This window comes from Melopsittacus undulatus, chromosome 1 (genome assembly GCF_012275295.1).
Source record: "Melopsittacus undulatus isolate bMelUnd1 chromosome 1, bMelUnd1.mat.Z, whole genome shotgun sequence".
Taxonomy (NCBI): Eukaryota; Metazoa; Chordata; class Aves; order Psittaciformes; family Psittaculidae; genus Melopsittacus; species Melopsittacus undulatus.
In genome coordinates this window covers 151,020,679-151,043,995 of record NC_047527.1, presented here as the reverse complement: position 1 = coordinate 151,043,995, position 23,317 = coordinate 151,020,679, and the positions used below count along the sequence as shown (strand labels likewise).

General features: G+C 44.6%; 2 protein-coding genes across 2 annotated transcripts; both read left to right on the top strand.

Annotated features, from left to right (window-relative positions):
• Window positions 1-1,496: 1,496 nt before the first annotated feature.
• Window positions 1,497-8,914, top strand: LOC101868943 (C-C chemokine receptor type 5-like). Its single transcript, XM_031052358.2, has 3 exons — window positions 1,497-1,554; window positions 4,916-5,074; window positions 6,339-8,914. The coding sequence occupies exon 3, from the start codon at window positions 6,350-6,352 to the stop codon at window positions 7,418-7,420; it is 1,071 nt and encodes a 356-aa protein (XP_030908218.2). The 5' UTR covers window positions 1,497-1,554; window positions 4,916-5,074; window positions 6,339-6,349; the 3' UTR covers window positions 7,421-8,914.
• A 6,702-nt stretch (window positions 8,915-15,616) lies between these two features.
• Window positions 15,617-19,876, top strand: LOC101872100 (C-C chemokine receptor type 5-like). Its single transcript, XM_034064416.1, has 2 exons — window positions 15,617-15,681; window positions 18,615-19,876. Exon 2 carries the CDS (start codon window positions 18,626-18,628, stop codon window positions 19,694-19,696), a length of 1,071 nt encoding a protein of 356 aa, XP_033920307.1. The 5' UTR covers window positions 15,617-15,681; window positions 18,615-18,625; the 3' UTR covers window positions 19,697-19,876.
• Window positions 19,877-23,317: the final 3,441 nt, after the last annotated feature.

Below are 23,317 nucleotides of genomic sequence, written 5' to 3'. Positions count from 1 at the left end.
ATGGAAAGTCCTTTCCTGCTTGAAGGTTTTCAGGGATTTGCTGTCTATACTTTCAGCAAACTTACACAGCCCCTTTCAGATCAACAGGAAATGTTTCTCTCCTTTCAGCCATCACAGAGACCCCTCTTCCTAAAGCCTTCCTTAGGCACCAAACCCAGCTTGGTGAGTCTCCTTTACACTCTCTGGAACACATGTAGTCATGTCCTGTATGGCTGGTTCTATTGAAACTACCTATATTTTCTAGGAGATGACCCAATCCAGCTATAACTGTAACACAAGGCAGTCTCACAGCTTTTGGGGAATGCTGTAGGAAACCATGCAGCAGCCTTAGAGAAAATGGTTAAGAGCGGCTGCCCAAAACCTGCAAACCTGCAACGTGTAGCCTTGCGTCCATCCATCCATCCATCCATTCATCCATCCATCCATCCATCCATCAATCCATGCCATCCCTGGTGGTGTTCAAGGCCAGGCTGGACAGAACCTTGGGTGCCATGTTTTAGTGTGAGGTGTCCCTTCCCATGGTAGGGGGTTGGAACTGGATGATCTTAAGGTCCTTTCCAACCCAAACTGTTCTCTGATTCTATGATAATGGTCACTTACACAGGCCTCCATCAGCTGGAGGCTGTTGCAGCTGCAGTGCCAATGTGAATGTCTAAAACCAACAAATGGATGACACCAGCCTCTAGACTCGACTACACTTCCTGCCTCAGAAACAAAAATGTATCTTATCCACTTTGTGTTATTCTAATCTTTCTTTCTATTGCTTTCAATCCTACAATGAAAAGGAATGAGCTGCAAGTTCCAGCTTGCCTCATACAAGAGGCTCTTACAGAAATTACAGTAGATGTTCAAGGAAGGGGTCTACACCACAGAGTGCAGTGTGGTGTAAACCAGCTCAAGCAGTCTGCACCACACAGCTGGAAGGAAGGTAGCTCTACCAGCACAGTGCTCTGCCTGACCTAATAAGCTCAGAAACCTCTGGACCTTCACTTGTGTCTCTTTGCAATGCTCACCTAAGGCAAGTGTGATGCTATTGAACTTGGCACACTAACAGCTTGCATAGTATAAACACATCCTAATTTTGCTTACAGATTCTTTTTCACTAGTGATGACACAACCATGTCAAAATGATGTACAAGTCTATCAGTGATAATGAACATAAAGGATACTTCGGTAGTGTTGTTTCAACAGAGACAAGAATTACATTTCTAAAGCACACGTTCTGGATGCCAAGTATTTCACACCACTTTCTATTGAGCTGCAAGTGTCTAGAGCAGCTAGAAATACTCGGGTCTTATTGAATTCAACCACCCAGTCTTAAACCAGCCATTGAGATACTGACTGCTCCAGACCAAAGTCTTCATCCCTCAGTTCTGAACCCAGCCTGGAAATCAAGTGTTTCCAGAAAAGAGCCATGCCCTTGATTCTTGTAATGATGTTGTGCAACATGCATCACACAGGAAGTGCTGTTTCCTATTTTCAGATATAGGGTTTAACTATGTGCTTGTTCACGAAGTAGAAGACCCGGTCAGACAGCCCCAGCTTGATAAATCAGTGAGTAGCTCATTTTATAACTGTTTAACATGTAAATGTGTCTATGTGGTTACAGGTTCACTCAGTGGGGATGTGGATGTGCCTAATGACAGTGGCAGTAGAGCTACTATTCAAGCAGAGGCACTATCTTTAAGAACAATTGAGTCTTGTAACTCACTTATGACTTGGGATGAGGTTGAATGGGAGAGTAGAGGATTGAAGAGGACAAATGGTGTAGGAAATGCTATTCTTTTTAAGTACTAGAAACTGACTGGGTCTTGATTTTGAAGCTGTTCAGGAGATCAGTAGCTTGAAGATATATTCTGCTAAGGATATAAACCAATCAGATGTGAAACCTTTCATGCTTAACCTAACCTCTCCCAGTCTAAGCCGCATCTTGCCCTGTGAGATGCAAATGCTCTCCTCATCATTATCCTATTGCATGGTTTCTTTGTATTATTTAAGCATTTAATCTGTTAAAGGTGCTATTTCATTGTCATGTTATAGAGGAATATGTTCTTTGGGGTCGGTTCTGCTTTTTAATGTGATGTCTCTGTGCTACTACATTAGAAAACCTCTACCCCATAACTCAGCTGGAGACATCAGCCATAATCTGGCTTGTAATTTTTGTTAACATGTTTTTCCATGAATAAAATCCATCAGTACTACACTGGAATTGTACTCTGTCCATGCACAAGGAATGGTGAGCTCCTCTGCTTGGATAAATGAGACTTGCCACTTGGGTATTAGCGACAGCCTAATATAAATTGTGTGTGGGTAATACATCAAATATGCAGCTATAGCAACTTCTCTTGTCTTGTGACCGCAGACTGATTCTATTTACATGCATAAAAGCTTAGCATTTTGCAAGAGTGTCTTCCTGGGTTTGGTGGGGAATGGAAACAATTGGATCCTGAGACTTCCCAGGGAATTAAGGCAGTTTCTTCCAGCCCAGAACATGTTTCTCCTTGGAAGTTCTGCAGGGATGAAGAAACCTCCTCAGTCAGGAGGCAGATCTGAGAAGCTGTTTCTAATGCTCAGCTCCTATAACAGAGGAAGAGGTTTCCAAAGTGAGGTTTCGTTTTGGAAGGGACTGTCTGATGAGGTCGCACCTCACTTGCCTGCTTTTGCAGTAAGCAGACAGACTTCCTGTTAGCAACCAAAAGGACCCTGTACAGGCAGACTATGGGGGGTGGGCACTGATGGCCACATGCAGTCCATAAAACCAATGAGGAAGCCCCTCAACTGAAAATCATAAAGACTTCCTCAGTGTTCATTTGTCATTTTGGGAGGAAGGTCAGAGGGAAATAAGCCAAATAAGCACAAGTTGTCCAATCATAACCTCTCTGAAGAGCCCGTTTATATGCACAGCACAAGAGCAGGGGCAGCTGGAGATTTCTTTGCTTCCACACCAACATGATGGTTCATGCCTAGATAGTTTTACAGCCAAACCCAGACTTCTTGGCAAGGAAGTCTGCAGAAGATGTTCCTTTTGGCATGAAAAACTGTTAGGTTGGGCATTAGGAACAATTCCTTCCCATAAAGACTTGTCAAGCACAGGAAGAGGCTGCCCAGGGAAGTGGTTGAGTCACCATCCCTGGAGCTATTTAGAAGACCTGTAGATGTGCTGCTGAAGGACATGGTTTAGTGATGGACTTGGCAATGTGAGGTAATGATTGGACTTGATGGTCTTAAAAGTCTTTCCCAATCCAAATCATTCTATGATTCTACAGTTCCATGATTCAATATATGTGTATGTGTATGCAAATATACTTGTGCATTACACTCAAAGCAAAGTGTTTTAACACTGTGTGATCGATAGAATTTGTCCAAGAAGACTATTTATATGACATATATATCCACTGGGATAAAGACCCTGATTAAACTACATCCTCTAGGTCCTGAATGTTCTGTGACTTCTAAAGCTGAGTAGGCTGACACAGGCTTAAGACACACAGAAACTTCACATGCTACAGCTCAGAATGACCCACCATGTGATGAAATTAAGCCCCTACCAAAAAGCAGACCAGGAACCTGCCTCTGTGTCCCTCCAGCTCTGAGCTGAGCTTCTTCAGTTACATTCAGTCTTGCAGAAGTTGAGTGCAGAGAGAATGAAGTTGCTGGTTTGGGGCATGCAAATGAGATGTCTGCAAAAGACATCTACAATTGTACAGGGTAGACCTCAGCACTGAAAACAAGTGCAAGGTGGGACCGCAGGCAGGAAAGGAGCAAAGATTGCTGCACCATACGTGTGGTCAGGGATCACAGAGCAAGATGGGGCAGACGTGCTGCCCACAGTCCTCTGTGTCCGGAGCAGTGGGTTGCTGTAGTCAAGAGAACACCAAATTGCCCTTGTAAAGGCATCAAATTGCCAAGAAAATGCAGATTTCAAACCCTTCAATCTGCTGTGAACAGCCACCAATCTACCACAAAGTGCCTGACATAAGCAATCCCTGCAAGTGTTCACACGTGGAGACGAGGCCTCAGTGCCATGGGTTAGTGGTAGCCTTGGCAGTGCTGGGAATGGTTGGGCTGGATGAGCTTAAATGGCTTTTCCAACCTGGTTGATGCTATGATTCTACGATGACACAGGAAAGAAAGAGCAGCCCTTTCACCAGATTACAAATAGCTCTATTTGAGTGGCTACCAAATGCATCTATTTCACTTCCCCCCTGAAAGAGCAGGAAGCACATTTGGTCCCTCTGACACCCATCTGCATAAAATCCTCTTCCCAGCTTCTCATAGGACACATGAATCCTTCTGTTTTCTGTGGGGGTCTGTGAGAAGACAGTTGTCAACTTTCCAGACAATCACACAAAGCTGTGCTTCTGCATCCAGCTCATCTAGGTCCTACCAGGGATGTGGAGAAGGGGAAGGGTTTGGTGACAGGAAGGGCTGATATCTAAGTTGCAAGTCTTTATTTGCTCCCATTCTAGCAGAACTTGCCTGAGAGCTGTCACAGCCCAGGCCATGACTCCTTGCAAAGGATGCCTAGTCCCACCAACAGTCCCCAAACCAAACTGGAGAGACAGAGTTTGGGCAACCTCTGCACTTCCTCCTTGGAAACACTAACAAAGGATGAAGGACAAACAACTGCTGCACATGAAGAACTGCTTGTGCACACTCATGGCAGTGGCCATATCTATGCTTTACCTTTGTGCCCTTCCAAGACACTTGGCCAATGTAAGCCCAGGAGATCCGGAATCATGGATGCAAAACAGCTACCAGGACAAGGAATCAAAACTTCTTTCATCCTTGAGCATTAGGGAGGTCTTTCACTTGACAGGGAGATGTCACAACAAATAGAGGAGTTATAGGACATGCTGAGAGGAATTGTCATAACCCAATTGCCAAGCTGTTTGCCTGTCTGTTCTTTCTACAGGACTGTGGATTGGTTTCCTTCCATGGCTACCTAAAACCACCAAGCCTCCATGAGCTACTCCTGACCCAGGCTCCCTAAAGGACACAGTGTTTGCCATCTTAACCCAGGTCAACAGTGCTGACTTGCTTCCCTGCAACACCCAGGCAGCAGGTGCCCCAGGTGGGTATGTTTAGTACTGTGCAAAGGTCATTTCTATGCCTCCAGTGACCTAGATCCCATAGGAATTAAGGCTTCCAGGAAGTCACCAACAACCTGAACAAGTGGCAGTCAGTTACATTCACCCAGGCCACAGTGCCTTTGAAGGCACTGGTTTACACTCTCCCAGTGCATAGTCCTTCTTAGGTGAGGGCTACAGTGTGGGTTGGCATGATGAGAAGGTGGCCATGTCCCAAGGAGAAGCACCGGACACTGTGCTTGCTTTTTGCTGCCTTCCTTGCCCTGTCTATCCCTTTGGAAAACCACTGCTGAGCACAACAGCCCCAAAGCATCCAGTGCTCAGACTAAATTCATCATTCCTCTGCTTTTGGCTGGGTCTGGCACCTGACAGGCTCTGCTGAGGAGGAAACACACACCAGAGGACTTGGAGTGTTGGTTGATGAGAAACTGAACATGAGCAGCTTCAGTGTGTGCTTGAGCCCAGAGACCCTCATGTGCTGGGCTGCATCAAAAGCAGTGTGAGCAGCAGGTCAAAGGAGGTGATCCTGCCCCTCTGCTCTGCTCTCCTGAGACCCCACTTGCAGCCCTGTGTGCAGCTCTGGTGTCCTCAGCATAAGAAGGATATGGAGCTGTTGGAGCAAGTCCAGAGGAGGCCACGAGGATGCTCAGGGGCTGCAGCACCTCCTGTATGGAGACAGGCTGAGAACATTGGGGCTGTTCAGCCTGGAGAAGAGAAGCTGCCTGGAGACCTCAGATCAGCTTCCAGTGTCTGAAGGGGGCTACAAGGATGCTGGAGAGGGGCTCTTCATCAGGGACTGCAGTGATAGGACAAGGGGTGATGGGTTCAAAGTGAAACAGGGGAAGTTCAGGTTAGATCTAAGGCAGAAGCTCTTCCCTGTGAGGGTGCTGAGGCGCTGGCACAGGGTGCCCAGAGAAGCTGTGGCTGCCCCATCCCTGGCAGTGTTCAAGGCCAGGTTGGACACAGGGGCTTGGCACAACCTGGTCTGGTGTGAGGTGTCCCTGCCCATGGCAGGGTTTGAACTGGATGATGTTAAGGTCCTTTCCAACCCAAACCAGTCTGGGATCACAGCTACAGAGATGGGTTTCCTGGGAGCTCTGCGATTTCATTCTCATCTGCACCCTGAGGTACAAATGCTCATGTGCTCAACACCAAAAAGCATTCCAGAGGAGGACACCGGTGTGTTTTGTTCCCATCACTGACAAGCTTGGAGTTTCTCTACTTTAACACCCTTCTCTTCCTTTCCAGACCAGTGCACCATGGAAAAGAACACCACAGATTTAGGCAATTGGGAAATTACAACAGGATATGACTATTATGAAGCACCACCGTGTGATGGAAGAGAGGAAAAGCACTTAGCAGCGAATCTTTTGCCACCAATCTATTCTTTGGTGGTGATATTTGGCCTCACAGGCAACATACTTGTTGTCCTCATCCTGGTAAAATACAAGAGATTGAGGAGCATGACTGACATCTACCTGCTCAATTTGGCAGTTTCTGATCTGCTCTTTGTGTTTTCTCTCCCTTTCTGGGCTTATTATGCTGTTTATGGCTGGATTTTTGGGGAGGCGCTGTGCAGAATTCTCTCCGGCATCTACATGCTTGGCTTCTACAGTGGGATCTTCTTCATAATCCTGTTGACCCTAGACAGGTACCTGGCCATAGTGCACGCAGTGTTTGCCCTGAAAGCCAGGACAGTCACCTATGGCATCCTCACCAGCATGGTCACTTGGGCTGTTGCAGTGTTTGCTTCTGTTCCTGCCGTGGTATTCCACGCAACTCAGAAGGAAAACACACATTACACTTGCAGTGCTCACTATCCAAGTGATTCTGCAATCAACTGGAAGTACTCCTATACTTTAAAGATGAACATCCTGGGTCTTATTGTTCCAATGGTTATTATGATTTTCAGTTACTCACAGATCCTAAAGACATTACTGAGGTGTAAGAACGAGAAGAAACAGAAGGCGGTCAGGCTTATTTTTGTGATCATGATCTTTTTTTTCATCTTCTGGACTCCGTTCCACATTTTATCTTTTCTGCACACATTTCAATATCTATTTTTTGTCCCGACTTGTGAAACCGAAGGTCAGATGCAAAAAGCAATCCAAGTGACAGAATCGCTCTCCATGATCCACTGTTGTATCAACCCTGTGATCTATGCATTCGTGGGGGAGAAGTTTAGGAAGTATCTCCGTGTCTTCTTCCGAAAGCATGCTGCTGCCTACCTCTGTAGGAAATGCCCTGCTCTTTATCATGAGAACCTAGAAAGAGTAACTTCCACAGTCACATCATCCACTGCAGAGCATGACATCTCTACTGGACTGTAAGGATACACGAAGGAAATGTTGCATCACTTGCTTTGCCTTAGGGACCACCTGATGCTATTGAGGGTCTTTCTTGTCAACCACTACTGAATGACCCTCAGTTCTTGTGGTTAACTGTTCCTGGGGGTTATATATAGCATTTTCCTTTCTTAAACTAAATGAATCATGGAGTTCTCCAGATCATCAAGATTTGGGTGGGATCTAAACCAGTATAATTCTGTGTCTTCACCCGAATTCTATCCAATGAACCAATGCTAGTGAGACTGACATGGGGGCAATACAATATTGAAGAGACTAAGGCGTAATGTGTCGTCTCACAAGAGCCATTTACTGGTGTGTTAACACCGTAAGATGAACACTGGGATGAAGCTTTGAGGATAGATGTACCTGTTTAGTATTCAGCATCAATGGAGTAGCATTTGGAAATGGCTGTATTCTTTCTGCAACATGGTCACAGGCATTTGATAGGTGGAGGCTTTCAGCTTTCTTCATGTCCAGCCCCTTATTTCCCTGCATGAATAAAAGATGTTTCCATGAAAAGGAATTTGAGGATGCATATGAGATAGGTCAATGTGATATCTCTCCTCTGATGGGAGAGTTGACACACCTTTATCTCACAGGGCTGTTTAACCCAAGGATTTAGTTGTTAGCTAATAGTGCAGTCATTTTTCAACATAATCCCTTGCACTATAGGCTAAGTTATAGTATTTTTATTGTAGTTCTTTAATGTTATGCCTGCCATATCTCTGTTCAGTTGCTCACATTTTCCAAAGTGGGCTTAGTGGATGCAGTTTTTCTCCAAGGAAGGCAGCACTTAACCAATAAAACCCCCTGAGCAGAGATCTGCAAGGCCACAGTGAAAATCACCTTGGTGTTTGCTATGCAACATTCTGTATTAAAGAAGTACCAGGAGTCTCTGAAGGATTCTGGAGACTGTGAGCACAGCACCAAGTGGAGGCCTCCCTATTCCTGGACAGGTAAACTGTGTGTGTAGAGGAAGACTTTACATGGCAGATGCAGTAAGTATGTCAGGCTAGGCTCCTGCGTGAGAAAAACATGCTCTTCACAGCTCCTAAGTGTGTTGTTTGGGATACACTTTTAGGTAGACAGTAGCCTTGCAACTGCAAAAGCATCCAACTGCAGAGGGGTTTTACCTGGAGAAGAGTGTTCATAGCATTCTGCATGCTGATTGAAGACTCAAGACCGTTAGTCTATTGGTGTCCTATGGCCATACATTTATGCCATTGCTGTGAAAGAAAGTGGTGCTCTGGGGACATGTTAGCAAAGAAGAGGGAGAACTTGCTTCAGACTGTAAGGAAGTGCAGGAGAACACTGTATACAAGTGAACTGTCCTCCTGCCTTTTCCCTCATTTACTTCAAAGGGCATTACTCTGACAGGTAAGGCCTTGCTTATGGGAATCTGGAAGTTCAACTAACCTCCAGTCAATGTAAGGACACAAGAGAGGATTCTACACTACTTAACTTTAGGCACATGATTCAGATCTGAAGCAACTATCTTCAGGGCCCCTCAGTGGTCAGCAGAGAAAGAGAGATGCCCAAGTCAGAAGCAGACATATGATTTAAATGGGAAGATTACCTGTCCAACTGCAGGAGGAACCTAGAAAAGCCTCTTCATTTGGGTATTGATGCCTTAATCCAGGTGGTGCAAATACGCTTCTCCCTCAGGCCTTGTAGCATCAAACCCTGCATCTGTTGTTAGCTTTTATCCTATCAGCTATTATAATCTGGCCACTGTCTTGTGATGTCAATAGCCACAAACCAAAAGACCAAAAACTATCCCCACAGTAAACTTTCTTGCTTGGAAGTAATATGTTTCCTTCCTTTTGTACTTTTTTACTGCATGAAAGTGAAAGCATCTTTTTACTATGAAAGCAGAAATGAGTTCAGTGTGATACAAACCCTGCTGTAACTGTGATGTTTCTACTGCTGTAGCGTAAATTCTTGCCTTGTTGGAATTATGTTTCTTTCTGTTTTCATGTTAATGAAGTGAAATTAATAAAATCAGAGCATGAAAAACAATGTAATCCCTGTAGCACCGTGTTCTTCTCCATCAGTAAAAGGGCATCAGCTCTGCTCATAGAACAGAGGTGGCAAAACCATGCAACCTCAGATTAAAACCCTCACCATATCACACTCCAGCAAAAGAAACCAGACAAAGAACTGTCTGCCCAGTCCTCAAGCTACTGTAACTGGCACAGATTAATCTGCCCACAAGCTTGAGTAGAGGGCATTACAATAGCTTTGGGAAAAAGTCTGGGGCCACAGGTTTTAGTTGAGTGAAATCTGGAGAAACAGGGCTATGTATGTTATGAATAGGGAAAAGGGGTATAAAGGAGCATAATAACAGGTGACACTCTTAACAGTGGGATAAGGACTTTTAATATTGGGATGAAGACTCCATAGACTTTCTGAAGCTAATTTCCAATCTCCTTGCACTGTATAGCATGACCCCAGCCAAGCAATGCACTTGATCTCCCAAGGTTTATGCTTAAGGAACATTAAGCATTTAAAGCTCAACATGGAAACATGCTTCTGCTTCACCGTATCATTCTCCCTGTTCCACTGTCCCCATTCCTTTCTTCAGCCCACAACCCACACCTCCTCCTCTCCCCTGCACACTCTTCTCATCTGTCAACCATGGGATAAGCTAAATTCTATACCCACTGCCTTTGTTTGCTGAATTTCATTTCCCAAATGTTGCTGTACAAACTAAACCTAAAGATCACCTTATTGCTATGTGTCCAGGCAGGATAATCCCAGGTCCTTCCCTGGGACTTTGCACCGAGACAAGCAAAGCTGTCGATAGTTTTGTGGTGTATTTTGAGTCTTAATCAGTCAGATGTGGCTGCAGCATTTTGTAGCTACAAGCTAGAGAGCTCCAAATTAGGCTAGGAAGGCTTCAGACAGTCTGGTCACAATGGGATGGAACTACCCATGGGGAAGGTTTAACCAGATGCCTAATCCCCATATGAAAGAGAACACAAGTTACATTGGCAGAGAAGTGGATGAAATTTTATGTGCAGGAGACAAATATTCCATAACTGAAGTTCTGCAAGGAAAAGCATGGAGATGAAGATGCCATGTGTATGTAAGAGCTAGAGAAGTGTGAAGGCACACCAGGGTTACAGCAGAGAAGAAACTAACACAAGGAAGAATCTCTTCCTGCTTGGGAGGCATCTGAGCCATCCTGGAGACAAACTGAGGAAGCAAAAGCAAGCATTAGAGGGTGCACAAGTAGTACTAGAACAGCAGAAACATTCAAGATGGGACCTCTGTGAACACTACAAGTAGACTGTTACTTTGCAACACGTGTTGAACAGTGTTCTGGTTTTGGCTGGGCTAGAGTTTCACAGCTTTGTGAGAACTCATAGAATCCCAGAATGGTTTGGGTTAGAAAGGATCTAACCTGAACTTCCCCTGTTTCAGTTTGAACCCATCACCCCTTGTCCTGTCACTACAGTCCCTGATGAAGAGCCCCTCTCCAGCATCCTTGTAGCCCCTTCAGACACTGGAAGCTGCTCTGAGGTCTCCACGCAGCTTCTCTTCTTCCTTCTCTAGTCAAAAGATGTTAGAAATGAGTGGTGAAGACGTTGCTTTATATCCATATTCTGGTGGCACAGGAGCTGTATTGCACTCAGAAGATGGAATGGTAGAGAAAAGAACTGCTGTAGAAGCTTGCCTAACTGCCAGGCAGTGTTGTAATCCCTGTGCCAGTGATGGCAATCTGGGTTTGAGTGGTTTGAGTCCGAAATGACTGATGCTGGGAAGGTGGGGCCACAGCACTGAACCGGAGGCAGCATTATCAGATGCACAGGCCACTGCACAGCCCCTCAAGTGATGATGCAGAGCTGTCTACAAGGTTGTGACAGGAGGACACTCACCAGATGACACTGACAACCTGTCCCAGTACCCGGTGCTCTGAATGGAATGGAGATCAAGTGGACTGAAATGAAAGAGCCATTTGGGCAGGGATGCTCTCATAAGGTATGAACAGACTACATCTAATCCTTGTCACCTGAAAGTACTTTCTGGTTCCTGGGTCCTGGCACATACCTTGTCATTGTACAGGCTCTGTCCATCCTTTCTATGACTTAGTTTTCACTGGGAAATGACTTGGTGTGTGATTTTCCCAGCCTGCCAGGATGCACTAAGGAGTATTTCTGACTCACAGTGGAGATAGCCCCAGACAGCACCTCTAGACCTAGAACTGATGTACTATAAATGTACCTGAAAAGAGCAAAATGTGAGTATTAAAGGTCTACTGTAGAAATGAGAGTCTGAGAGCTGAAAATATGTGAAATGCATAGCTATGGCCCAAAACAAAGATCTGTTGTACTGTGATAACCCCTTATATATAGAACAGGACAGCATACAGCAGAGCCCTGGATGAAAGTGCTAGAAGAAAGCAATGCTCTCTTGTCTTCCTCCTTGCTGGTTCAGGAAGAGCACCTTGGGGAAAGCCAAACCAAAAGCAATAGGCTGACAATGGGATGAAGATGTGCTACAATGGATAATTATGGTTGTCCAAGATTTGCAAGAGATTAAACCCCAGAAAGAGCTAGTGAAGATCTGGCATTAACCCAGGTTAGAAACGCTTGTATCTGCAGAGTTTGTTTTTGTGACTCAGCTTCCTCAAACCTGTGAATGTGTGAACTGTTTTGTTGGGTTTTTTACTAGTCTCCATGACAGAAATCTTAGGGCATGATACATAACATTCCACATCACCCCTTCTTCCAGATGTGAGGGAATGTTAGATGGGGTATGACTGTAGTGGCAGTAAAAGGATGGTCACAAGAACTTGAGAACCTGAAAGAAAAGGCTGATAAGGAAAAAAAAACCCTAAGCTACAAAGTAGTTTTAGCTGCATTTAGCTTCTTCAAAACCAAGACATTGAACTATTACTGATGAAATAAAGTATATGGTAATACTAAGCTAACTTGGACATGGATTTTGTGAATGTAACAAGTAGAAAAATGAGATGCAACTGCAAGAACCAAAGGAAAAAGAAATGCATCCATTCTATTCCTACATGTCTTCATTAGACCTCTCCTCCAGATGAAAAGGATGATTTCCTTTGTTGTACTCACAGATTTTGGTAAGAGTTATGAACTATCATATTGTGTATCTCTAAGAAAAGCAGATGCCATTCGGTCCTAGGCCTTGTTCTTGCCCAGTCTCTCTTATTCAGGTGATGCAAGTTTATATGACATTAAATGGAAACTGTTAGTTGCATTTTCCAATGTCTTGATGACATTTCTACGTCACATCTGTTGTGTGTCCTGGTAGACATTTCAGTACTGGTGTGGACTTCACCTTGTGGGAGTACCACACCGTTTAGATACTGGATACTACAGTGTGATGGCCTGATTACTGTGAAGATGAGTCATACGATCAGTCACTAGATAGAAGAGATTGGCAGTGTACATGGCTGCATGTTTGCTGAGTACATCAAATTGAGCCCCACAGGTAAGGAACAAAACCCATTACTATTCTAGGAATGTCTTTACAGAGGGAATGAGTGTCACAACACTAAACAGGACTCCTACTCATGTATGAAATAAAACCATAACAGGTACAATTCTGAGCTACATCAACCCACTGTATGATTCCTTTTCTTACTGAACAATAGCTTCACTTACTTGGTAAAATCAGGAGGTTCACCTGCAGGTACAGATTCTTACATGTGCTGTAGCTCCTGGCAAGCAGCAGAGCATGTTCCCAAAGAGATGCTGGGCAAGGGATTGAGAAAAGCTGAAGAAAACCTGACTTGTAGCAATGCTGCTGGCATTGTCCATCCCTCAGTGTTGACACACACTAGATGGAGGCAATCTGAAGGACAAGGATGGTGGAGAGAGACCCCTCATCAGGGACTGCAGCGCTAGGACAAGGGGTGATGGGTTCAAAGTGAAACAGGGGAAGTTCAGGTTAGATCTAAGGCAGAAGCTGTTCCCTGTGAGGGTGCTGAGGTGCTGGCACAGGGTGCCCAGAGAAGCTGTGGCTGCCCCATCCCTGGCAGTGTTCAAGGCCAGGTTGGACAGAGGGGCTTGGAGCAACCTGGTCTGGTGTGAGGTGTCCCTGCCCATGGCAGGGGTTGGAACTGGATGATGTTAAGGTCCTTTCCAACCCAAACCATTCTGGGATTCTGTGATTCTATGATGGCAGCAGGGAGGAAGGGGTGATGCAGCAGGAAGATGGCCAGTCTCAGGGTGGTGTGATGGAGCTTCAGATTGGGTGGGAGATCGAGTCCTGCAGAGGCCCATCGAGAGTGACTGAGGCGAGTAGGGGACCAAATGAAGACCTAACATCATTGGTGAAGAGCACACCAGCAGCATCCCAGTGCCAACAAACAGCACCAGGGCCCAGGCTCACCTCCACCCACATGTAAGACCTGATCAAATCTGACTTCTCAGCAGCTCTGCTTATCTGCAGCTTCTGTAGAGCTGAGCCAACACGTAGTGTATGTGCTGATAACAAAGCCACAGCGCAGGTTCCTGCTGCCAGTGTGCGTCCCTGTATTTGGGCTGCAGATGTCACAGCTATTCACACTCTGCATCTCATGCAGCTGTAAGACCCAGCTGATGAGCAGACCAAAACCATTCCCCTTGTTCAACCACTGTAACCGTGAGTGGCAGAGGCCCTCTTTTGGCGTGCATCACTCCCTGCAATCTTACAGTGCTGCTCAGTAAATGCAATACCCAGCTGCTGATCACACTGAGGTTATGGAAGGTTTCAGAGTCTCCAGTAGGCTCAGTAACATGTAATGGAGAGCAATGAAGCAGGGTTTTGGCAGCAAAGTTTGGCAGCAATTAGGAGCTTGGTTATTTAGGAATGGAAACATCTCTTCCTACTGACTCTATAGGGGGTCTAATACAGTCCATCAGGTAGTGGGAGCATACCTTTAGAATACCCTACAGTGGCCATTCATTTTGACACTGAGACTCCAGCCCTTAGACAGCTCACTGGAACAGGTGATTGGGAAAGGAAGATAAAAATCTATTGATCCTTTGGAATAAAGACCTTGAAGTGTCCCTCCCTCATGCAAAGAAGGGTTGAGGAGGAAAACAGGCCATGCTTTTTGCTTGTTACTGTCTCCCCCCAGATCTGAGAGGTAACAGAAGCTGTGATTCCCTCAGCTTCCATTAAGGAATGGCAGCATCCAAAGAAAGACATCTCCATTGGGCTTTTGGGAGTTTGGAATCTTTTAAGGCTACTGAGGACTGAGTGCAGGAAAGATGTTCCTTTAGCACCTTCATTAGGCTGATAGAATCAAACACTCTGGAACTGGCCAAAGAGATGTCAATGGGGAGGACACAACAGGAGGATGCACTATATTTGGTATCTTCTCAGGGTTTCTATCTGACTGGTTCCCAGGTATCTGATAAGGCATCATCTTGTCTTGCTTTTTCTGTACCTTTCCAACCTCCCATGTGGTTTCTTTGATGTCTAAGAAGGATCTAAAAAGCTGCTCATGGGGCAGCTTCAGTTTGACTCAAAAAGGCACAGGATCAGCCACAATGAAGCAAAGTGATCGGAAATCAGATTCTATCAGGCTTTTCTGAAGCTTGGTTCCGAAAAGTAAGTAACAGGTTTGTTTTAAAATAAGGTGAGACTCGCTACAGAGGCTAAGTCATGGTCTTATGAGAGGGATTAAAACAAAAAACACAGTCCAAAAGACTAGGTTGGAGGAGAACAGAATCAATCACATCTCCCAAAATAGAAAGACTGAAACTCAGAGCAAGCCAACACAAATTGCAGGTAATTCAGAATAAAAGCAGAAGCTTTATTCAAAAGCTTCACTTTTTGTCCACGGGGAAACCCCATAAAGTATTGAACGATTCAGAAATGTAAAGGGATGAACCCCCTGCAAGCTGTTCCTGCCTCAAGGAGCTTAGCTCGACCAAGAAGAGACCACAACAATGTAAACCCCCCTTTCTACAGCTCCAGCTGCGGGTTGTGAAACCGTGAGTTCAGCTCCTAGGAGGATCCACATTTCAACATCTCTGCTCATCTCACAGCAGTAGAAAAGTCACATCTGATGGCCCATTTTTAGAAAAAAGAGAACTGCTCCTTGATTTGTTTTTTTTTCAATGCAAACAGACTTGTTTGCTCGAAGTTTTCAAACGGATACATCCTTTTTCATGCAGGAAGAGGTGTTGTTGAGCTTCCTCTCGTGACTGACAAGGCAGTTTAGCGTTCTTCTTGATGTAATAACCCAAGCCATCACTCGCACCATAAGGTACATGGTAAGTCATCTTTGCTTGTTTTTAACATATAGGAGTTGCTTAGGTTGTCTAATGCCTGAGGTGAAAAATACTCGTGGAATCTTGCCAGGGACCTCCTCTTTAACAGTTACACTGGGAAATGAATGGGATATTGTAAATGGAACACACTATTTCTAAAGGGCAAGACTTGAGCAGAGGACCCAGGTGAGCAAAGAAGTAAACCTCTAGAGATTGAACTGACTAAGAAGTGTGATGGAGAATGCTTGTGATAGTTTTTCTCTGAAGATGATAGAATCACAGAACAGTTTGGGATGGAAAGGACCTTGGGATGATCCAGTTCCAATCCCTTGCATGGGCAGGGAGAATATATAAGAAATGTATAAGATGATACATAATGATGGAAATCTGGATTTTAAAAGTGCTACTGCAAGGACAAAACAGGTTATTTCAGTGAAGAGTCCTAACTCTCTCACACGATGAGTACAGAAAATCTGATGCTGTGTTTAAAGCAAGTCATGGAACTTGCTCACGTGCAGCATAGTTGGCACTTTACCACTGTTTACTACACATTGTGAACTGTTATCATTATATAGCACTGTGCAAATGAACTGAAAATCACTTCAATAAAATCTTACTTCTTTAGAAACAGAGGGCTCTGCCCTGAAACTCAGAATGAAACAGTGACATGAGTTACTCAGCCTTTCTATGGAGTTTTTCTCTCCAGAACTGCATGACACACTGCTGGTCTTAACCAGAGCAACAGAATTTGTACAGCAGGTTGCAGATGTCTAGAAACCCTGAATTTATCTAAGCTGTATTCAACATAATATAGACATCCTACTGAAACATCCTTTCTTCAGGAATCTTCCAGTATTATCTTTGTGCTTTTCTGCCCATTAGAACATGAGGTGAACAAGCCAGGTTGATTAACCCACTGAAGCATTCTAGTCAGTGACCAGCACTGCGTCCTAAATGGGTGAGATTCTGGATACAGCACAAAACCACTTACAATTCCTTCTTCTGGTTTTCACATTTGGTACTTCAAGTTTCCCTTGCCAGCATGTGCTGCATGCTACACAATTCATTGTAGTAAGTAGTCAGGGCTTTTGCAGAGAGGCTGCTGAAGCAAAGGCTGGGCTAGAAGAATGGGGCTCAGTCAGTGAAAGGAAGCACTCCGAGGGGAGACCACAATTTAAGCATGCAAAAAGGGTTGAGAGGAAGGAGATGAAATGCAGGGAAGATGTGGTTGTCATTCCAAGGAAGCAGAGGGAAAGGAGGAAGGCATTGAGATAGCAGTTAGCAGGAAGAAGGGGCTGGCACAAAAAGAATGACCACAGTAATATTTGCATGAATCCTGTTGACCATATCTCATAAAATCCCATTCTGGGTTTATGACCTGGGTGTTTTCCATACCCATGTTTATACATGAGCATCATGCTGGTGCCAAATGATCAAAACAGAGCATGCTGAGTCTGGCACTCTGTTGCAGCCAGTGCCACATCCCATAAACCCAGTACAGGGCATGGCTTAGTGACACATCAGAAATGAAGGTATTTGGCTAGGTGCATTACCAGGGACTTGTACTGTCAGGGCATGCAACACAGATGTAGCTGAATGGAACATGAACTATTTCACGGTGTCTGAGTCTTGTCATGTTTTGAAAGAAGTAAGTTAAGTTTTTGGACCAAAGAGTGTTTTATAAAGGTGGGGGTTTTTTCCCTAGAAAAGTTGCTGAAAGTACTTAAATCTAAACCCTCAGACACTTTAAAATCAACTTATTTACTGTCAATACACCTGAGCCACAGCCACTTCCTTCACCAAGGAACCCACGGTCTCAGTATGCATATGACTATGTAGTTAGTATGGCTTGGGGTGGGGGGAAGGCTTCACTGCAAGAGCTCCCTGAGAGCCAGTCTTTGAGATGTCCAGCAGCAAATCTTTTCTCCCCAAGACATTGTGTCTATGCAAAGCTGAGACCCAAACCCCAAAACATGCCAAGTTTCCCTTCTTCCTTGTTCTGAAAACTTCATGCCATGCTCCATGCATCGAAGGAATGCTTGGACATGGATGTGCTCAGTCTTGATACTGTTGGGAGCAGAAATAACAGCCAGACTGGGGAAGAAGGTGGGGAAGGGCTGGGGAAAAGGTTTGCAGAAGCAGCACCTCTTTTTGTTTCCAAGGTGCAGACTTGGCTCCAACAGTGCTTGCTGCTTTTGGGGCAGGCTCATGTCTGTGTTCTACAGCATGAGAATCTCCATTAGCAGCTGGCAGCTCAGGAGGGACTCAGATCCTGGAACAGGAAACTGGTCAAAGACCTTGCAACCAGTTCCTTCCCAAGGACCTCAGCTTAGGTTTAGCTAAATTAATCTCTTTAACACAAAATAAAGTAAGGGCATTGGCATTTTGAGCAATCAGTGCTTACAGGACAAAAGTCCTTTGAACTTTACTTGTCTAGACAGGCACAAAGAGGAGCTTCAGGGTTTTCACAGGCTGCAAATCAGAATGGATCACTATGAGCTTCCAACAAAAGCAGACCAAGGGTCTGCCCCTGGGTCACTCCAGCCATAAGCTGAGTTTCTTCCTGCAGAGAGAATGAAGTGGTGGTTTTGAGCTACTGCTGAGCACAACAGCCCCAAACCATCCACTGCTCAGGTTAAATTAACCATTCCTCTGCTTCTGGTTGGGTCGGGCAGCTGATGGGATGGAAAGCCACACCAGAGAGAGTACAGATAGGGAATCATCCTCAGCACACTTCCAACATGTAGCAATGTGGTTCACAACTACAGAGATGGGTTTCCTGGGAGCTCTGTGATTTCATTCTCATCCGCACCCTGAGGTACAAATGCTCATGTGCTCAACACCAAAAAGCATTCCAGAGGACACCAGCATGTTTTGTTCCCATCACTGACAAGCTTGGAGTTTCTCTACTTTAACATCCTTCTCTTCCTTTCCAGACCAGTGCACCATGGAAAACCACACCACAGATTTAGGCAACTGGGAACTGACAACAGGATATGACTATGGTGATTCAACACCATGCACGGGAATTGAGGAAAAGCACTTAGCAGCAAATCTTCTGCCACCACTCTATTCTTTGGTGGTGATATTTGGCTTCACAGGCAACATGCTTGTTGTCCTCATCCTGGTAAAATACAAGAGATTGAGGAGCATGACTGACATCTACCTGCTCAATTTGGCAATTTCTGATCTGCTCTTTGTGTTTTCTCTCCCTTTCTGGGCTTATTATGCTGTTCACGACTGGATTTTTGGGGAGGCACTGTGCAGAATTCTCTCTGGCGTCTACCTGCTTGGCTTCTACAGTGGGATCTTCTTCATAATCCTGTTGACCCTAGACAGGTACCTGGCCATAGTGCACGCAGTGTTTGCTCTGAAAGCCAGAACAGTCACCTACGGCATCCTCACCAGCATGGTCACTTGGGCTGTTGCACTGTTTGCTTCTGTTCCTGGCGTGGTATTCCACACAACTCAAAGGGAAAATGCACGTTACACTTGCAGTGCTCACTATCCATCAGAGCAGAGAGAAGTATGGAAGCAATTCCTGACCTTAAAAATGAACATCGTGGGACTGGTTATCCCAATGTTCATTATGATCTGCGGCTACATGCAAATTATAAAGACATTACTGCAATGTAGGAATGAGAAGAAACATAAAGCAGTCAGGCTGATCTTTATCATCATGATTGTCTACTTTGTGTTCTGGGCACCGTACAACATCTGCATTTTCTTGCGTGATTTTCAAGGTACCCTTTTCATCAACACTTGTCAAGGCAGTGGTCAACTGCACAAAGCAATCCAGGTGACGGAAACACTCTCCATGATCCATTGCTGTATCAACCCTGTCATTTATGCCTTTGCTGGAGAGAAATTTAGGAAGTACCTCCATAGCTTTTTCCGAAAGCAGTTTGCATTCCACTTCTCTAAATTCTGTCCTGTTTTCTATGTTGACACAGCTGAACGGGCCAGCTCCAGCTATACACAGTCTACTGGGGAACAAGAAGTTTCTGCTGCCTTGTAAGCTGTGCCCAGCAAAAAGGTGGAATTGACTAGTGTGGAATTAAGCCTGTGATGGAAACCTGCAGAATCTGTCCTGGATGTTGGCTCCAAGGCAGCTGCAAAAGACCACAGAATGCATGTTTACCAAAGCTTGGTTTTGCTCATGTGTTTGGGGTTTTGTACATAAATGGCTTTAAACTGAAACAGGGGAAGTTCAGGTTAGAACTAAGGCAGAAGCTCTTCCCTGTGAGGGTGCTGAGGCGCTGGCACAGGGTGCCCAGAGAAGCTGTGGCTGCCCCATCCCTGGCAGTGTTCAAGGCCAGGTTGGACACAGGAGCCTGGAACAACCTGGGCTAATGGAAGGTGTCCCTGCTCATGGCAGGGGGTTGGAACTGGACGAGCTTTAAGGTCCTTTCCAACACAAACCTGTCTTTGATCCTATGATTAATTAAAAGGATGCATCAAATTACCTACCTAGATAGGCTCACATGCAGGGGAAAAAACATGTTCTCTTTTTTTGTATGACCACAAAAGCATTGTTTTGTATCATAGAGCCCAAAATCACACAAAAGCTGGGGGTCTAAGCTAGCAGGCTCATGAACTGGTTTTTGAAGTGAACTAGAGGTTAGGAATTCACACTGGTTATTTGGACAGATCTCTTGACTGAACCTTATACAAGGTATCTCACTCATTTATATCAGCCTCAGTCACAGCTTTTATGAAGCCTGGTTGTGTATCTCTGTAAGTAACGCTAAATTACTGAGGTCTATGATATAGAATCCTTACAAGTGGTATGGGAAAATCTTATATGTTTAGAATAGGCTCTGATAGTTCAAGGTATATTTTCCTTTGTATATGGTTGAGTACCAATCTCTTGGATCTTTCTCATAATAGCTTTGATTACTAGGTGTTGGTATCCGAGTGACTTAAGAGTTTGATATTTCAGCAGGCTCTCTCTTAACAGCTGCTTTATATGCTATTTGTACTAAAAAGCTAATGCAATGACCTAACATTGATCAGAAAACCCCATGTGTTTATGATGCCTTAACAATAAAGCATTGCACATGGGGTTTTAACCAGGCAACATCAAATATGGCTGAGTCAACACGGGTTTAGCTTTTTAGTGCAGTGATTTTGCTTGCCAGTTTTCTAGCCTACATTAGAGAATAACTTTAAAATCTCAAAAGAACACAGCCGCAATGGCTGCAAAACCACAACAACATTAGAGGTGTGAAAATGATGTCTCAACAGGGCTGACCCAGATGTTTTCAGTGATAAACACACGCTATAGACATATAAGTTATCAAAACACACGAGTAAGTAAAAATATTCACTGTTGTACAGACTCTACAGCATCTCTTTTCTGGTTTAGAAATAGGCTTTTTCTGCCCTTTAGGAGTTTTACAGAGAGGAAAAGCTTCCATCATCAGTAAGGCTGCTGGACAAATATGATTGGGGTTCCCCTTAAAGCTCAGATCCTACAAAGCACTTGGACACATAGAAAAGATTAAATACGAGGGGAATACTCGTATACTTAAGATCACAGTGTTAATTTAGGACAAGCTGTCCTTCCTAGCATTTCCTATATTTCCCCTAACACACGTGGGTTTGGACAACTGTGTAGACAGCAAATTAAAAGCTGAGGATTTTGATTCCATCAGGGCAATTTCTGTTTCTCTGTTCCTCTAGATAGCCTCATAAATATTATTTTTCAAAGAAGCAACTGTTTTAAACGGCCCCAAAGAGGTTTTACATTGCCACGTGCTTGTGAAAGCAGGAAGTAAAATAGGGAAATCTTTGCTTATCAAACCACTTGGTTTAAGTTACTCAGTTTTGTCATATTAAGCACCACTTTCAGACTACATCCGCATGGGAACTGGAACAGAAATATGCTGCAACTTCTAATATACAAGATCTTCAGCTGCTTGTAAGACCCTGGACATCTCTTACATTCTGGACTTTGCATACACCTTTAAAACACACATCAGTATAAGTGGAAATTGGGTAATTTCAGCATCATTTGGATGTTTCCAAGTGACAAGCAGCTTCCAGAGGGGAGATGTGGAACTGAAGAGATTGGTGGCCCAGTGCCTCAGCAGCTTATCAGGACTTGCTATCCCTTCCCTGGGAAGGGATCACACTGTAGCAAATGAGAATAAACCAGATTTCAGCTGCCGTAGTGAGCTGTGCTCTGCATTTAAGGAGATAACAGAAAAGACAGTGCCTGCTGGTACATTCAATTATGGGCTTTGCCAATAGATTGTAATAATGTTTTGTATTATACAAGCCATTAAAGTTGGTTAACTTTTGTGTGTTAGACTTCTTGATCTTCCCCCGTTAATGAACATGAATACCTATCTAATGAAGATGAATTCCCCATCTAATGAAGATAAATTCTCCTTCATAACAGGTTGCTGAAAGAGTAGGCAGGATGAAGTCAGGGGTTTACAAGTGGGCTAAGAGCCAGTATGATCAGATAACACAGGACCATCAAGATGACTCCAGTGTTCTTAACTGCTTGCCACTAATCTAAGACTAAATATACTAGTTTGGTCATCGGTACATTTGGTTTTCTTTATTTTTACAGATGGTAAAAACACTATCTCACACAATTCACGCTGATCCTAACAGATTAAGCGTTTGTAAAATAAATAAGCATACACAAGAATTGTTAAGTGCGTTTGGGATCTGCCCTAGGGACCGAAGAGCAAACACAGCAGACTTGAGCACACACTTCCCTTCAGTTCCCAGGGTTATGGTGCCATCCTGTGGCCACACCGTAAAGTGCTATCAGATGGGTTGGGTTGGAAGGGACCTGAAAGCTCATCCTGTTCCAGCCAGGGACACCTTCCGCTAGACCAGGTGCCCCAAGCCCCGTTCAACCTGGCCTTGAGCACTGCCAGGGCTTAGAAAACACTTCTGGCCACTATGAAGGGAGGTCCATTGATGGGTGGGCATGGTCACCCTTTAACGGTGGTCCAAGTGGGATGTAAAAGAAGTGAGGCTTGGTTCCTGCACTAGTTTTGCATGCCCTCAAGCTGCCCAGATTCCAGCCATCTGCTCTGGAAGGAGAGCATTTGACATTCTTATCCATGAAGTGACAATAATAAACTACATTCCCTGCCATTATTTCCTTTGGAAAGACAGGAAGGATTGAAACTGGGATGGCAACGGGATGTTCACGCTTCCAACCTCTCTCAGACCTTGGCAGCTGTGACACTGTCCCTAGCACAGCACCGACACCCCAAGCTTATTCCATGTGAGCCTCCCCGATGGGCTCAGAGGGGGGTTAGGAGATTAGTTTGCGGGGATATCGGCCTGTGGAAGCAGCATTTCCCGACACTTCCTATGGCAGAAATGACTCCCGACCTGGAGAGGCTTCTCTGGAACTACTGCATAAGAAAGGGAGAAAGAAGGGGAGAAAGGAGGGGAAAAAGAAGGAAAAATAAGGAAAAAGAAGGAAAAAAAGAAGGAAAAAGGAAGGAAAAAGAAGGAAAAAGAAGGAAAAAGAGGGAAAAAGAGGGAAAAAGAAGGAAAAAAGAAGGAAAAAGAAGAAGGAAAAAGAAGGAAAAAGAAGGAAAAAGAGGGAAAAAGAGGGAAAAAGAGGGAAAAAGAAGGGGAAAAAGAAGGGGAAAAAGAAGGA

What these genes read in the sequence shown, in the direction of transcription:
- LOC101868943 (XM_031052358.2), top strand. Translation starts at nt 6,350, where the DNA reads ATGGAAAAGAACACCACAGATTTAGGCAATTGGGAAATTACAACAGGA.
- LOC101872100 (XM_034064416.1), top strand. Translation starts at nt 18,626, where the DNA reads ATGGAAAACCACACCACAGATTTAGGCAACTGGGAACTGACAACAGGA.